Here is a 17386-nt window from a genome sequence, read left to right on the forward strand (position 1 = left end):
ATACAGACAGACAGAGAGGTAGACAGAGAGACACACAGAGATAAGAGACAGACAGACAGACACAGATGGGGATAATGAAGCGAGAGAGAAAACTTTCGTACATTAGATTTTTTTAATCGAAATCTCATAGATCCTTATCTTAATGAGTTATGTATAACATGAGTATTATTGATAGTAACAGGAAAATTATAAAATTATAAATATTAATATATAACTATTTATCATGTACAAATATATATATATATATATATATATATATATATATATATATATATATATATATATATATATATATATATATATATATATATATATATATATATCAAGACGATAAATGAATAGTGGATTAACTATTCATTGTGTATAAAGACATTAGGACATGAAATAAAATTCCTATTACAAAGCATGCAATTTCTCTCAACTGCTACAGTTTTGTTGAAACTACCATATGAAATAGAAGGTACGTAATTGGAAATGTATTGAATAAAATTCTTATTTTTCTAAGGCAATATATGTTTGTAGTATTGCTAGCGTGACGTGTCTTCTGTATTTCGAAATAGATTTTGAGGAATCTTTCAAAGTTTATTTGGGGTTATTGTTTGAAGACAATTTGCTAGTTAGTAAATAATATGCTGTTGAGTAGGCACGGATTATCTATAATCTGATGTTAGTTTATGTAAATAATATGCTGTTGATTAGGCACGGATCATCTCTACTCCGATGGTAGGTTATGTAAATAATATGCTGCTGAGTAGGCACGGATCATCTCTACTCCGATGGTAGGTTATGTAAATAATATGCTGCTGAGTAGGCACGGATCATCTCTACTCCGATGGTAGGTTATGTAAATAATATGCTGTTGAGTAGGCACGGATCATCTCTACTCTGATGGTAGGTTATGTAAATAATATGCTGTTGAGTAGGCACGGATCATCTCTACTCTGATGGTAGGTTATGTAAATAATATGCTGCTGAGTAGGCACGGATCATCTCTACTCTGATGGTAGGTTATGTAAATAATATGCTGCTGAGTAGGCACGGATCATCTCTACTCTGATGTTAGTTTATGTAAATAATATGCTGCTGAGTAGGCACGGATCATCTCTACTCCGATGTTAGTTTATGTAAATAATATGCTGTTGAGTATGTACGGATCATCTCTACTCTGATGGTAGGTTATGTAAATAATATGCTGCTGAGTAGGCACGGATCATCTCTACTCTGATGTTAGTATAAGCCTGATCGTCAGATACGTAGGAAATTCAAGGAAAGTTTGCAGTTAGTTATCCGTTACAACACACCAAAACAATGCTAGAGAAGTCAATGTTTGATTCCAAGATTAAAGTGGCCGAGTGGTCTAAAGCGCTCTCAGTTACGGATCACTGCCATCTCACCTCTGTCTGCGTGGGTTCGAGTCTAGGATTCGGCTAATGTGGGTATGCGAGAAAGCTTGCCAGTAGCTTCTCGTGGGTCAGTGGTTCTTCTGGGGTTTTTCCTGGGTTCTTCCTCCACCATTAATACTGGCCGCCATGCATAGCCTATCGTGTGCTGAAAAATGTCGCTAAACCCCACAACAACAACAACAACAAGATTAAAAGGGGTGGATTGTTGAGGGATCTAGCGCACCACTCTCCTTTCAAAACAAATTAAACGCGAAGCAACTGGAACGTTTCCTAGAGTTCATTTCCTTTGTAGCTATATGATTACAATTATGTACAGGAAACGCTTTAAATGCAGTAGTTTGAGGGATTCACGCATTGGGCCCCCACAGGAGGTTCCATCTCACACTCTTCGCGTACTTGTTTACGCTTCACCTATACGACACTAACCGATATTTTTAAATCTGCGCAGGATTACTATATTGGTTGGTTGGTTACGTACTACTTTGCATACAGAGTCGTGGTTCAGTTTATTTTAAGGACAGGCAGTCTTATATGTATTAAAGAAAAACTACAAATACAAAATACAGTAATCTAAGTAATACAGCAGACAAGTTCAGTTATTTCCTATATACATTTGAGAAACTTGTGTCATAAATTTTGCATTATTTGATATATCAGACTTGTCAATATTATTAAAATAATATTATTTTCCATTGGTAAATAATATTATATAAAAACTTATATAAGTACACACACACTTTTTATAAATTACGTAATTTGTACTAGATCTAACAATTTAATCAAGCAATAAATCAACAGGGACTCAGACAATGGCGCTATTTCTCCTCCGCATAGGGTTGGATAAAATTTAGTTTATGCTTGATGATTTCAAATAAGAAGTAAGTAGAAAACTCATCCGTCCAATACACTTATTTCAGTTTCAGCCATTGTGCAAAAATATGTTCATTGTATCATCGTCATCAGTGTTCATCCGTGCTTACTTCTTCTGATGAGGTCTTCTCCAGCTTTTGTAGAAAAGAAGATAAAGAAGTAGATGAAGACAACAACGGCATGCAGTCATCGAGAATAAATGATGATGGACGATACATTCATCGAATGTGTGTATCATTTTAATGAAATACAACGTGAAACGATATTTTTTGTTCCTAAGTATTAGGTGTTATTTCCTAATTGCTTATGCCTCAAAAGTATAGAAAATGGCTATTATTCCCCAAAAACTTTGCTTTTGCGACCAGGACAGTGATATTTTGAAATTTACCTATTTCCAATGAATAAACTTTAAGTAACTTCTAGAACTTTCCAGTAATATAAATAGTAGCATAAATAAAGAGGCCTTAAGCCCACCAGTTCTGTTCAGTTCCAGCTGCCTAAGTGGATACATATCTGCATTTTTTATGAGATGGTATCAAGAGTCTGACGCATTTTGCTATGTCTGTGGTCAATTTATCAAGACAAGAGTGAAAAAGTACTCCATGGAAGCGGCTGTTAAGATGTGTGAGGCCGAAAAATGTATATTTCGGCATGCCTGTCGGACATCAACACAAACCTTGGGCACGTCATTTCACCTGCGAGCACTACAACAAAAACTCTGGAAGGTAAGATTGACAATCGTTGCTCGAAATTTTATGTTATACAATTTGTTAAAAAAATTTAAATTGTAAAAGTTTTAAATTTTAAAATGTTTTACAATTTTCAATGTTATTTAAAAAATATATCATACATAAAAATTGTTGCGAGAATCTCTTGCACATTAGTCAAGGGTGAAATAAGTGTATTTTTAAAGTATGGTACAGAGGGGAAACGAGGGCCATGAAGTTCGCTATCCTCAGAATTTTGCAGGAACCCACTGACCACTTAAGCAACTGCTACTTCTGCATGGTGGACCCTTCCAAACATCGGACTCGAAAGAATGCACCTACTATCACGTATCCAGACCTTCATTCATCCATCGCCCCAGTGCCACATTGCCCTGATCTCCCCGTACCCACTCCTCCAGAAAAAGAGAAGCTGTCTTTAGAAGAGAGCAGCAAGTCAAAGAGCGAGGAAGACGTTGTAGATCCAGATGACAATTTCAGAGGTGGAACTGAGGAGAGAAACCCATACTACTCTAACCAAAAAGACCTCAACGACTTGATCAGAGATCGTGGTCTCACCAAGTCCAATGCCGAGCTTTACACGTCTAGGCTCAAACAATGGAAATTGTTGGATGAAAGTGTACAAGTTTCAGGTTATAGGAAGCGTCATAAAGCTTGTTCCAGTTTCTTCACCCGCGAAGATGGGCTCTGCTTCTACAATAATGTGACCAGCCTGTCCGAGGCAATCAGAATCGCCTATAACCAGAATGAGTGGCGCCTCTTCATTGACAGCTCGTCCAGGAGCATCAAAGCCGTGCTGCTCCATGATGAGAACAAGTACCCGTATCTTCCCCTGTCTCATTCGGTGCACCTCAAAGAGGATTACAACAGCATCAAGACCTTGCCCGGATGCCTTGAAGTATGATGAGTACGGCTGGGAGGTCATCAGAGACTTCAAAATGGCGTCATTCCTGATGGGTCTCCAAGGCGGTTTGCCACGTTTACCGGCTATCTTTGCTTTAGGACAGCAATGACACCAAGGCGCACTACCACAGGCGGGACTTGCCACAGCGAACCGAGTTCTCTGTGGTGAGGAACAACGTCAAGTGGGAGCCACTGTTGGACCCCCGGAAGGTGCTGATAGTTAACAGCCTTCAAGTACCTTCAAGACTTCTTCCCTAATTTGTCTGAGGCAAAAGTCAAAGCCGGTTCTTCAATCTGACCACAGATAAAGAAAATCTTGGAGTGCGAGGATTCCCCCCGCCCCATAAAAAGCTCACTAGTAAGGAGAAAGCGCCTTGGAACAGGTTTGTCACAGTGGTTCGGGGCTTCCTGAGCAATCACAAGGCCGAAAACTATATGGAGTTGGCTGAGACTCTGGTGAAGAACTATGGCACAATGGGCTGCAGGATGTCTTTCAAAGTCCATGTCCTTGATGCTCATCTTGATAAATTCAAGGAAAACATGGGAAGATACTCGGAGGAGCAAGGCGAGCGCTTCCACCAGGATATACTGGACTTTGAACGCTGCTACCTGTGACAGTATAACGAGAACATGATGGGAGACTACATTTGGGGGCTGTTCATGAAAGTGATTTACAGTATAATCGTAAATCTCGAAAAACTACTTACGTTTAAATCTTTTGTGGTCATTTTTGTATTACTTTCGTATAAATACATGTTAATTTTGATTCATATGTTGTTTTCTTCTGACTTTATTATGAACAAAAAGACACAAATTCGCCCGTTTTTTAATTAGAAATAGGTAAATTTCAAAATGTCACTGTCCTGGTCACAAAAGCAAAGTTTGTGGGGGAATATTTGTCACGATCTATACTTTTTAGGTAGAAGCTATTACGAAATAGCACTTACTACCCAGGAACAAAGATTGTGTTACATAGTGATATTCATGACTTGTCCCACTTTGGCGCATGGGCATTTAATGAATACTTGAATTTTGAAGAACAGTACATAACAGTGAACTTCGCAAGATTTAATTATATCTATGATATGGTATAGTTATATTTATGATGTATTATATATTCAGTCAAAATATATATTTTTCAGCCTAATAAGCTTGGTTTTGGATTAGATAACTTAAATTTGTCAGATTAATGAAGATATTTGTAAAGAAGAGACACCATATAATGAACATTTATTTAAGTAGTTTATAATGGCATTATTGTGAACATTCAGCTTTTAAACTTAAAATTTGGATATCAAAACTTCAATATGATTTTATATATTATCGTATTAGGTAAATTTATTTAGCAAATTAAAGAGCCGGTTTCTTCTATACAATTCAAATCAATGGTGTAAAATAATTTCTAATATTACAAATTAAATTATATTTTAAAAAGGTTTAGCAATATGTAAAAGCATAAAATATATGACTGGAAGGGAATAATCATTATCTTATACTTAAATATAACAAACCATACCGAAATGAAGGTCATGTTCTGCATCGATTTTACTGCATCTTGAAGATCACCGTGTTTAAAGAACGTACTTACTGCAAGAATAGAAAAATATAAAATTTTAAACTTTTCTGATATGTCAATAAATAATGATATTGTATATTTTAAATTCCCTTTATTTGTTTCTTTTCTCGTATATTAAATAGAATGCAAGCGATAGTGTGAGAGTCTCTAAACTGTAAGTTTTATCTTCATCGAAGTTTAACAGTGAAGACAGTACATGTGATATTTTAAGCTTTGATCTTAAATAAAAAAAGGATTATGTACAGGCAACCAACGTACCCCGGATGAGAATTCACGCAGAAAAACATGACAGTTTTATTTTACAAGTGTCGATGTAGGTTTAAAATTTTAAAATCAATGACAATCTGTCGAGAATCACCGAAGGCTACGAACATCATGAAATTTCAAATCACAATAACATAATAAGAAGACAAAGGATAAGAATATTTACGTGGCTGACATATTGCACTTCCGACGCTTCCAATCCCATTATCAACATCTTTGTCACCTGAAAATACTGAAATTTGTTTTTGTTTTGTAAAATATCAGTAAAATAAGACACATTTTGTCAGTCATAATTGACACTGAAATGTATTCTCGAAAAGCTTAAGTAATATTATTCAAGTTATAGTATTATTGTTATTATCATTATTGTTGTTGTTATTATTAATATTATTATTTGGGCCTGACATTGCTGCTGTAAGAGATACTTTCAAGCATTGCATTAGACTATGATCGACTATTTCCGGTATTAGTTACGGATCATACTGAAAAATCAGTCAAGTCTCAGATGCAAATTTTTGTAGAGAAAATATAAATTTGTCATTTATTTTCACCGGTGAAAGCAGTAAACCATTTTTTGGGTTATATTTCAACATTGATGAAGGTCGTGACAGTAGAGGGGGTATTCATCTTCGCAGGCTTCATCTTCGATCGATAATTACGCTTTTTTATCACCCGCTAAGTAAATGTGTTTGGAAGGGAAACTTTGTCTCTTTCAAAATGTTTGAATGATCATAATGAGTCACAATCGGAGAAATATCTTCTAGCACTGGCACTGATTGGTTAAGCAGATTTAGGCAGATTTTAAAGAAACGAGAAGTTCTCGGCACAAACGGCCACAGGCGATAAAGGAGCGTTATCTTTGTAAGATTATAAACTGGATTCCTACTACGCAGACTCCTAGTGATATCGCAAATTATAGATGATCTCAAATAAACAATGGTTTATTATTAAATTTCCAGCGACTGAATTTTTGCATTATTTGATTTAGAACAATGTTGTGGCTAGATAATTTTTATCTGAGTTACGATACCTGCGTTTGTCCACATTCTTCTCGAAATGGAGGTGGGTTCGTTTACTCCAATAGGTAAAAATTAAAACCATGCTTGTCACAGTGTTGGGTGTCTGCTACAGGTTTATATCCCAGTCCACTTTCCACTGAGCGATACCCATAATTTAGTTTGTAACGAGTTACTATGGGGTAAATTAGCTATATTCCGATAACAATCCTTTCAAAATATGACCGTCAAAATGTTGTTAGTAATAGTAAAAAAAGTTCCAAAAGTTGGGGTAAAGAAAATTCCCACGGTCGCAGCCAATTAGAAAAGAGAATACTGCACAAGAATTTCATGGGCTTATTTGGACCATTCAAATTCACATAACGTGATAAGCAAACATGTCGACCTATCAAAAATATTAAATTGCACACACTGTAAATAAAACGAACCAACTGTGTCATATAGTATATAAACATAATGATTTCTATTCTGCATGTCTGTATTCCTCGTCAAAGGCAAACAGAACACATATTTGTTTAAATATATGACAGTGATGTCTAGTATATTAAGAGAGAGAGAGAGAGAGAGAGAGTTACGAGAATCTCCAGTTCTTCCGAATCTTCCGATATTATCTCTTTTTTGTACATCTTCTGGATGACCCCATAACCCTCTTTCTTCAGCTTGATGCTCGACCCCTTCCACATCAGCGGTTGCACGTTTATCTGTTTCACTTGATTCTACAGCCTCCTTTGTAATAATTACAGACGTTCTTGGGCATGCTCCTTTATTTGCCTGCAAGCAAGCTTGCATTATTTTTAACTCTTGATTGTGGACCAAAGCCTCTTCAGTGTCCTCGAGTGACTGATGCATTTTAAGCAGGCACTCTATTGCAGCATTTATGCCTCGTTTTGTCTCTCGTATCCTGTGATGGGTATCTCCATTGAAACTCACAGGAACTTGTTGGCGTTCCCCCTCATTTGCTATGGCTGCACATTCTCTGTTTAGTTTCATGAGATCCGCGTGTCTCTTATCGAATAGATTACACAGATCAATAGACTCACTGTTTACTTGGCTGACAAAATTTTTCAATTTTATCGTAGAAATCCTGGCCTTGGTTAAAATATTACTTTCTTTAGTTCTTTGCGTGTCATCTGCCATACTTCTACAAAAAAGAAATCATGCTTTAAAAAAAAGCGTTGATCCCCATAACAATCTCTCCACAAATGTTCTTTCTAAAGCATTTTTCAAGCGTACTTTGTCTGGCAACAAGTGGGATTTTTGCGGTAGCAAATAAGGTCTAAAGTGTTACAAGCATTGATAACAAAATTGAAACCTTAGATTTTATACTCGTTACTTATAATTGTTATTTTCATTTACATTTAAAAGTAGGTATTATAAACGATTCATGATTTTAATTTTGTAAAACTAACAACCGGATTGGCATGAAGTTTCGAATTGTTCAACTCATTCTTCACAATCTTTTCTTACCTTCGAAATTGAAAATAGAAATATCGATATTTGGTGACAATCTTTCTAGTAAAAAAAATTGATGCAGAACTTGTGTGAAATTTTGGAAATAATATTCATATATGTTATCTCTCAAGCACATTCTTTCAGGTATAAGTTTATTTAAAGAGACATATGGGTTAAAATATTCGCCTTTAGCTAATTATTTTCGGAGCCCAAAAAGACGAAGTCGTCGAATACCATTTCTGTAGGGTTTTGGAACATTTATCTCTATATAGAGATATATCCATTTTGTTGGGACACCTAAATATTTCGTCTGAGTTCTTTTTGCACTTACGCATACAAAGGTTGCACTTATATTTCTCTAGTCACGGTATTTTGCAAGACAAGATAAATTGGTAACCTTATGTATCAAGCACGTGCGGTCCAGTTATAACGCCGTGTTAACAGTTAACTTGGTCTTTCCGATATAATTATTTTCACAAAGTATAATAAAGGTTAGAACTTGAATTCTGTGTTCTAAAACACAGTTGTGACCTCCATCCCGAAGTACAAGCCTCTTGGGTATCTCCTTAGGAAACACTAAATGTTTGTTGGGAAAGTGCATATATACTGAACTGACAGGTGATAGATATATAGATATTGTAACTTTCTATATGCAAAAATATATTTGTGGTTCACTGTTCAAAGGAGAACACTTCAATTTTATGTTAACTTACTGTATGCAGGCGTGGCACACATATAACTACAATCACACAGCTTTTTGTCATTGTCTATCTAGCCGCATCCACCTTTGCTATATTCTTTCTCTCGCTCCTAATCTGAGTATAAAAAAAAATACTTTTTGACACCATATCAAAAATGAAGTTATGTCAAAGCCAAGAGGGAAATTTGTATTCAAGTTTATGTTCAGTCCTCTTCTCATCCTCCATTTGTTTCCACTATAATTTATTTATTCTCGTTGGGTAAGCTGGCTCCTTCGAGGCCAGTTTCAGAGCAGTATTTTACATCATTTCGTACTAAGCCTGTCTTGTGCAGAGGCACACATAGTCTCTGTTTAGGAAAAATAATTCTTGTACCCGCTTGTCCCCACCTCCCGCAACCACGGTTCTTGTTAAAATATCTACATTCGCATATATATATATATATATATATATATATATATATATATATATATATATATATATATATAACCACAAAGCCTGTTGTAACTATTTGAATTAAAAATTCAGTGAACAAGATGGAGTCACTTGTTCAGATTACCTTTGCTCCATTATTCCTATATCTTGCTCTAGATCTGGAACAAGTCGAAGGTAACTCTGGAGGTACAAGAGAACTCAGGAGAGAGAGAGAGAGAGAGAGAGAGGTTCGTGAGGTCGTTTCATTTTCTGTAGCAAATTTTCTGATACGTAGGTTTATAAAACAACAACCATCATGCACATGGTGAGCAATGATGTTATCCACAAACTTCATTTCAGTCATGATGCCTGCGAAAGTTTTTTTTTTTAAAAGTATGTTACGTGATGCGCTCATTATGCAAGAAGAAGTGAACCATGTCACAAAGACCGTAACACGTATATCCTGGATGAGCCTGTTAACCATGTCACAAAGACCGTAACACGTATATCCTGGATGAGCCTGTTCACCATGTCACAAAGACCGTAACACGTATATCCTGGATGAGCCTGTTAATAGAGCTTGAGAAAACCGAATTTGAGTAATGCGTTCAATGAACATCTTAGATCATAGGTCTACTCACACAATTTTCTTTGGTATAATTTAGCCTCAGTCTGGTTCTCACACCGGTAACGTTTGGACTGTTACTTTATGGTTCTCCATACTTTGACAATGATCTGAGTTGTAAATTGTTCTAAACAAGGAAGTCAATTTTCTGAATCCATTAAATCTTGAGCTCGGAGTAGTACTTCTTTATTCCACTTGTTTAATGTTATAATTTCGTCTCATTCATGCTCCTCTCTCTTTCCTATATACGGTTAGCTGAAGTAATTTTGTAGGAGAAATAATGCATTTATCGCAGTTAATTCCAGAGGAAATAAATTACATCATATGCATTACACACTCCCTCTTCACGTGACCCTATTATATAAAAATAGTATTTGATTTCATTATAAGGCTTCGTAAGGAAATCTATCAACAACAGCTAAAGCTAGGTATACTGTATATGGCGTCACTATCCCAGACTCGACTTACAAGGCGTTTATAACTTCCTCTTCTCTCACAGATTATGCCGTTAATTTAACGAGTATGCCATGTACACAAAAATCAAAAACTTGATAAACATTTATCCTATAACATATCGCTATTACTGCTTTGAAACTCTTAAACATTTTAAAGAGATGTGTTAATTTTTATGTCATAAAATAAATTGGCGAAAAAATAGGCCTACAAAATTTTATCTTGCTAAGATTGTGCACGTTCTATTCCAGGACTGGCCTGCAGATGTTTCACAGAAGATTCCAATTTACTAAAACCAAAAATCCTGTTCGTTCTGCATATGATACTAATATTTAACGACTTTCTCAGCCTATGTTTTAATTTAAATCTAAATCTGACCTATAACTAGGTCATTAACGGTAAACACTCCCATGGAAAATGTTTATATGAATTGATCTGACTAAATACATAGGAATTCTTGGGTTGAATGTAGCACAATCGTTTAATTATTATGCGGTAGCTTCTTCTTTTTTCATGAGTTACGCATTTACCGTATGTTACCATTTGTCATTAATAAAAGGATTACTTTCTTTGTAAAAAAAAGCCATACATGCTAACACTGATTAGCAGGTGTAATCAATTTGTATTCGTATTGTACCTTCTCACCAGACGGAAAATATAGCTCATTCAGTTTAGCCTGTCTTGGTTTTTCAACTTTATACTGTTTATGCATATTTAATTGACTGTGATTGAGGGTAGTGTAATGGCTTACCTGATTATTGTCATGTAGTGTCCTTTACTAAAATCTGAGTTCATGGCCTAGGTTTTTCCACTGAAAACTCTCTTGTGATTTAGGTCAAATGAAGTTAGTATATAAGGGTTGTGGTAAATAAATTATTCATTCCTGATTCATATCAGTCTTTGGGGAATCTATAATCAGAAATTTGAGATGTGTTCAGATATAATTTAAGTGGAATCATTTTTTATGTTATAGAGAATAAATTATTTGCTAACTTTTACAAAATGTGCTAGTTTTTCTACTTTCTGTGACTTAGTTTAAGATCACAGAATGGTAACAATATATTTTTGGGGTAAGAGGATGTGCCAGGGGGAGGAGATTTAGATCAAGCAATATCCCCATCTAGGTCGTTTGAAGTATGAATCACCAAAAGCTTGCTATCAAACATTTATTCAATTTTGTTTTTGTAGTTATCTCATGAAGTTATCCTGCCTTTTCTATTTTTAAGTTCCATCCAGATCAAATTAATTCAATTGACGGTTGCTTCCTGCAAATGCCTGACTGTTAGCTTTTGGACTTCCAATAACTGCTACTGCTGCAGACATATATTTGCTTTTATTTGTTGTGTGTATGTATCAATAAAAATCAACATTAGTTAAGAGCACAAAGGTTTTATACTGCAATCAGTTTTTATTTCTCATCGTTCTCTGTTGTGTTTCAGTCCAATCATTAAAAAGTTCTTCTTTTCTGGGTAGTATGTAAGTGATTATTTTAAAATATAAAAATAATAGATAAATCGCAAGTTGTTTTCGTAGCTTTTATCATACTTTCAGTGACATTTGTTTTGTGTTAAACATCATCTCTTTTATTGGCTTTCTCTGCTAATGCAATCTTGTTCTCTATCTATGACAATATGTTTGCATGAGTTGTATTGTGGGAAAACCCTTAATTACTGGTTTAATCTTTCTATCCTTTCGCTACGTTTCTTAATTCAGATCCTTCTGTCACTGTTTCAATTGTAATTATGAAATGTTATATTGTTCCAAAGATTTTGTTCTTATCCATGTCATTTTCCGAAGAATTCCTTTCACTTTGATTCCTTTCCTCGATTGGTTGAAAATATTGTCTGACGCTATGTATATCACGTGATCTTTCTTTTACTGACTGCAATAATTTAATAGCTTAAGACTGAATGATCAATCGGTGATTAAATAAATCATGAACATCGAAAACCTTATTTCCATGTTATTGTGATCACATACTATATACATACATTATGGCACCAGTTATAAAACAAACACTCTTTAACTTTGCCATGACATAGAGACAAAAACAAATACTTGAGGTCGCTGCATTGTCTGTCGGAAATTTTTTGGATATGTTATTTTCAAACATAACAAAAACACAAAACCAACAAAAAATATTAATGATGTAAAGTTTGATCACCTGTCATCCACAAGCTTTATTTCATTCGTAAAGCCTGTCAAATGCAGTGAAGCGCACATGACGTTCTGTATTTTACAACCTTGTTGACTGGGTTTGAGTAAAGTGATGACCCAACATTGTGTGTGTGTGTGTGTGTGTGTGTGTGTGTGTGTGTGCGCGCGTGTGTGTGTGATTTGGATTTTTAACGTAGCTTTAACAATTTTTTAGTCATATCGCTACGATGTCTGCAGTGTGGCAGTCTTTAGTGATGTCTAGCACTGAGGCATCATGTCGCAGACATGTAGCGTGATGTCCCACCCAATCACATTATCCTGACACCAGGTCGACCAGTCCTAACACTAACCTGGTAATGTTGAGCGCCGAGCGAGGAAGCTGTTAGTGCCATTTTTTTAAGTCTTTGGTATGACTCGGCCGGGGATCGAACCCACGACCTCCCGCATCCGAGGCGGACGCTCTAACCAGTAGGCCACCGGAGCGGTACCCCATCATTGTATATTAACTAAAATGAGAAATAAAAAAAACAATAATATTAATACTGTTTACATATTATTTTATGTATAAATGAGCGTAGCTACTTCTAAATTATATTTCATTATTTATTAAATTGTAATTATATAGGGTTCATTATTTATTGATTCTAATTATCTAGGGTTCATTATTTATTAATTGTAATTATCTAGGGTTCAAAGTAGGGAGTTTAATTTGCAGTCTTAATAAATTGCTGACACCGAAAGTTTTGAATTTTTACTTTTTGGTTCTCCATACTAATCATATGGGCTGAAATATAAATTGTTCGAAAGAAACAACTTTCTGGATCGAATAAATTGAGGGTTCGATATAATACTTCATTGTTTCACCTGTTAAATGTTTATCTATTCTTTTCATTCATGGTCCCTTCTCTTTTTCATATATAAAGTTTGCTGAATTAATTTTGTAGAGGAAGGCATGTATCTACGTTTTAGAACTTACGGCCCAACCCTCAGGGCCGACGAGAGAGGGAAGCAACTGGGGATTTATAAATTTTGTTTGAACACGATAAATTTTGTTTGAACAAGAACTAGGAGAAGCCCTGGTGTTTCTTACCCCAGGGCCAGCGATGGCTCTGTACGGCCCTGCTAACCATATTTTGGCAAATATTTCCAAACAAAATTAAAGTAACTGAGGTATAAGCTTAAAGTCCTGAGCTTTGTTGTTTGCATTTCATAAAATTTGACAATGTCCAATTATTAGACAGACAACAGCTGCTGAAGAAAATATATAGGTGTAGTGACCAACGGACGGACATGTGCGAATCATAAGAGAGAGAGAGATTTTATAGGTCCTGTAGTACAGGAACCGGTTTTGTTCTAAACTTGCAATCTTATTTTTGCTTCCTCGTCGATTCGATATCTTGTTCCGGGGTATCCAGTTTTAGTTACACACGGCTAAGGTTCTAGTCCCTATCCCTGAAAATAGAAATATTAAATTTAATAAAGAATACATTATAAAATATTTACATTAAAAACGTATATATGGAGTGATCGTTCGATTTCACCCCAGCCCTCTTCCGTTCGTGGGAGATAATTCTGGTTGATAAAATGAAATTTTATTCACTTCACTGACATTTAATAGAGTATGTTTCTTCAAATTAAAACATTGTTTACTATTCAAACTGCGAAATAGTACAGAAAAATATCTGGTCATTTTTTATTATTGTCCAGAACTTCAATATTCATAATATTATATTTTTATAATAACAGCATTGTATAAAAAATAACACCTTTAGTTTACATGTTTTAAAACTTTTTATATTTAACTTTGGTTACCTTTTGCTGAAGGGATCAACGCATTTTTAAATATTTCTTAATTATTGTTTGAGATTTATTTTTTTTATTCAGTGTTTGGTTGTTTATTTCGTTTCATATGAATTAATTTTTTTTTAAATCTTCCATGTTTGTCAAGTTTCGATTATTTTTAAAAAAATTCTGTTTCCAAGATTTTTTTGTCTCCAGTTTTCTTTGAAACTCAATTTTTAAATCTACCTTTATACAATATACAATTTTAATTATGATTGTACATAATGTCGTTACTTCCGGTTTACCTAAAACAATGGGAAGATAGAGTGATTTATGCTTATGTATAAGTATATGCGTTCATTTTAAGATATAAATACTTCTATTTTTATCAGATAATGCATCGGCTTGTAAAATTTTCACTGAGCAGTTGAAATTCTTTTTAGAACTCCTAACGTCATCGTGTTCCGAACACTAAATAAGCTAAGTCTAAATAGCTGTTTCTGAAAATACCTTTTAGTGATGAAATTTACTTGATGATGTTTGTCCGACCATCATCAGGCGTATCAGACTGATTAATTCTGCAGATGTTTGCCTAATTCGTTTTAAATGATTCACAGAATATTTGACACCAAACACCAGTGTGTGTGTGTGTGTATATATATATATATATATATATATATATATATATATATATATATATATATATATATATATATATATATATAGTCAAATTTGCCATAACTTCCTAGTTCTTATCAATTGTAATCGTTGCATGATACACATAGCATGGAGATATATTACTCATCAGGAACCCATCTTTTATATAATGGTGTGTGTGTGTGTGTGTGTGTGTGTGTGTGTGTGTGTGTGAGAGAGAGAGAGAGAGAGAGAGAGGTATTGTAAATAATAACATCACTAAACCATTATACTTATTTTGCTTCATTGATAATGCATGAGTGTGCACTAAGATTTATCGAAGAATTTTTTTGAAAAGCACGCATTTCTGTTGATATAAAATTTTGAAACTTGCCAACTATTCGCAAAATCGTCTTCTTACTGATTTATCTCCACAACACGTTCCTGACATCGCACATCAAGAAAATGCATATACCACGGTAAAATCCACTGGAAAGAAACTTACTTTAACTGTAGTCTATTGTTTGTCTAGTGATATTTTGTTCTGTTTATGCAAACACCAGTTTCGTCCACATATCGTCATTAAGATATTTATCTGAGTTATGATTAACGTATTCAAACAAGGACGAAATTTTCAGCACCTATCATTGTCATATGATACGTCAAGTACGCGTATGAGGTCGATCTGTTCTATTATCAATGGAAAATGCTGATCGATTTCACACGAAACTGAACTAAATTTTGAGATTGGTTAGTGAATGTTTTCAGGCAAGTGTTATTCTACTTATCTATTAACATGATTTTGCTTGTTTTAGGCCAAACTATGTGAAGTTTTATTGTAATACATACCTTGTGTAAAGACTGGCACCATGGATCCACCCTCTGTTCGAAAGCTTTGGGGAAGAATTGTAGCATATACAATACACACTTCCATCCTCAAATACCCCATTGTATAAAAATAGTATTTGGGTCAATGTATGGGTTTTGTAAGAAAATCTGTCAGCAACAAACAAAACTAGGCGGTATAAACATCATCTGACGTCTTTATCCATGTATGTACCTGCAAGACGTTTATAACTTCCTCATCAATAATTATTTTCTACGCAGAGAGGTAATGCATATATAAATGATAGGCTACTAAGTCGATTTTGATTTTAGTTTAGAGAGTATCATGTTGGATGTAAATTCAAAATCAGAGAAGAATTGATCCAGTAAAATGTGGCTATTTCTGCGGAAGAAAAATGTTAAAAAAATTTCAATAGGTGTGACAAAATCTGATGTGATGAAATAAACTAGACGAGTCACAAACCTACAAAAGTTCATCTAGTTAACATTGCGTACGTTTTATTCCAGGAGTGAGTAAAAATAAACGATTTTATTTTTGGTGACATGCTTATAATTAGGTACAGAAGAGAAGGACTACACTGCCGATGCATAATGTCCTTACACTCTCTGTTATTACAAGCTAACATCAACAGGTAAAGGAAGTCACTAAAGAAAATTTGATAGAAGTAGCACACAGGTCTATCAGTATTTAAATTATTTCTTTCTGTAATAGATCCTAACAGATTAAACTAATTTCATGCACTTTTCATTATGTGAAGACAAATAAGCAGTAGACGAATGAATTAAAATGAAGTGGTCAATTTATTGGTATAAATTTTGATGGTTGAAAAAGATAGTGCACACTTTTGCATTAACCATTTGTGTATCCATAAACATGCACGAATGTCCGTACAAGGCACATGTTGTCAGAATAAAACGAGTCGAGAAGATCTTAAGTTGAACAAGAACAATGTTTTCTGATATGGACGAGAAGGTTTTTCCTCTTTGTCTTTTGTCTCGAGTTTGAAGACAAGGCATATAGCACCCAGGGATTTAACATTTTCTGGCATGTACGAGTATGAGGTCAATGGGTTATGTAATCAGGCGGAATTAGTTTTATTATCTCACGCGATACTGTGATAATTCAGTAGGCTGTTGAGCGATTTCTGAGTGTTTATATTCAGTTTATCTATTAACATTAGTTTTTCGAAGACATACTATGCCAAATTCCATTTTGATACATACCTTGTTGTCACGTTTGCTTAGCACCCAGCTAAAGTCATGTACAAGCTATAATCTAGCTGTCTTGGGAATATTACTGCGGCCTTGTGTTTAATCTCTAATGATTGCCGTGGGGTTAGTGTTGAACTCTTACGCAAGGGTACCATGACCAGCCAGAGACCGGAAACTTGAGTCGGCACTTAACAAACGCTTGCCGTTATCACACCTATACGTTAAAGGTTACTTCAGGGATCTAAAGGAAAGTCCACGGGGTGAACGGGCGGGTTAGTATCCGTCCTCACGTTGACAGACAGCGAAAAAGGACATTGTCTTCTAAGTTTGATTGGATCGGTCCACAGCGATATC

General features: G+C 34.9%; 1 protein-coding gene across 3 annotated transcripts; it reads right to left on the reverse strand.

The window, feature by feature from the left end:
- Positions 1-207: 207 nt before the first annotated feature.
- LOC149802491 (uncharacterized) lies at positions 208-15962 on the reverse strand. Of its 3 annotated transcripts, XM_089951728.1 has the most exons (6): positions 15824-15962; positions 13920-14008; positions 7333-7898; positions 5908-5973; positions 5418-5488; positions 209-2407 (listed from the first exon to the last, which is right to left on the reverse strand). In XM_089951728.1, the coding sequence occupies exons 3-6, from the start codon at positions 7892-7894 to the stop codon at positions 2363-2365; spliced, it is 744 nt and encodes a 247-aa protein (XP_089807854.1). In that variant the 5' UTR covers positions 7895-7898; positions 13920-14008; positions 15824-15962; the 3' UTR covers positions 209-2362. The 3 variants fall into 3 exon arrangements, with proteins under 3 accessions (XP_089807856.1, XP_089807855.1, XP_089807854.1); XM_089951730.1 differs by lacking the exons at positions 13920-14008; positions 15824-15962 and adding an exon at positions 12907-13906 and having other exon boundaries at positions 208-2407; XM_089951729.1 differs by lacking the exons at positions 13920-14008; positions 15824-15962 and adding an exon at positions 9963-12897 and having other exon boundaries at positions 208-2407.
- Between the last annotated feature and the right edge of the window lie 1424 nt (positions 15963-17386).

This window comes from Sinohyriopsis cumingii, chromosome 3 (assembly GCF_028554795.1).
Source record: "Sinohyriopsis cumingii isolate HCF-2022 chromosome 3, ASM2855479v2, whole genome shotgun sequence".
In the NCBI taxonomy this organism is placed as follows: Eukaryota; Metazoa; Mollusca; class Bivalvia; order Unionida; family Unionidae; genus Sinohyriopsis; species Sinohyriopsis cumingii.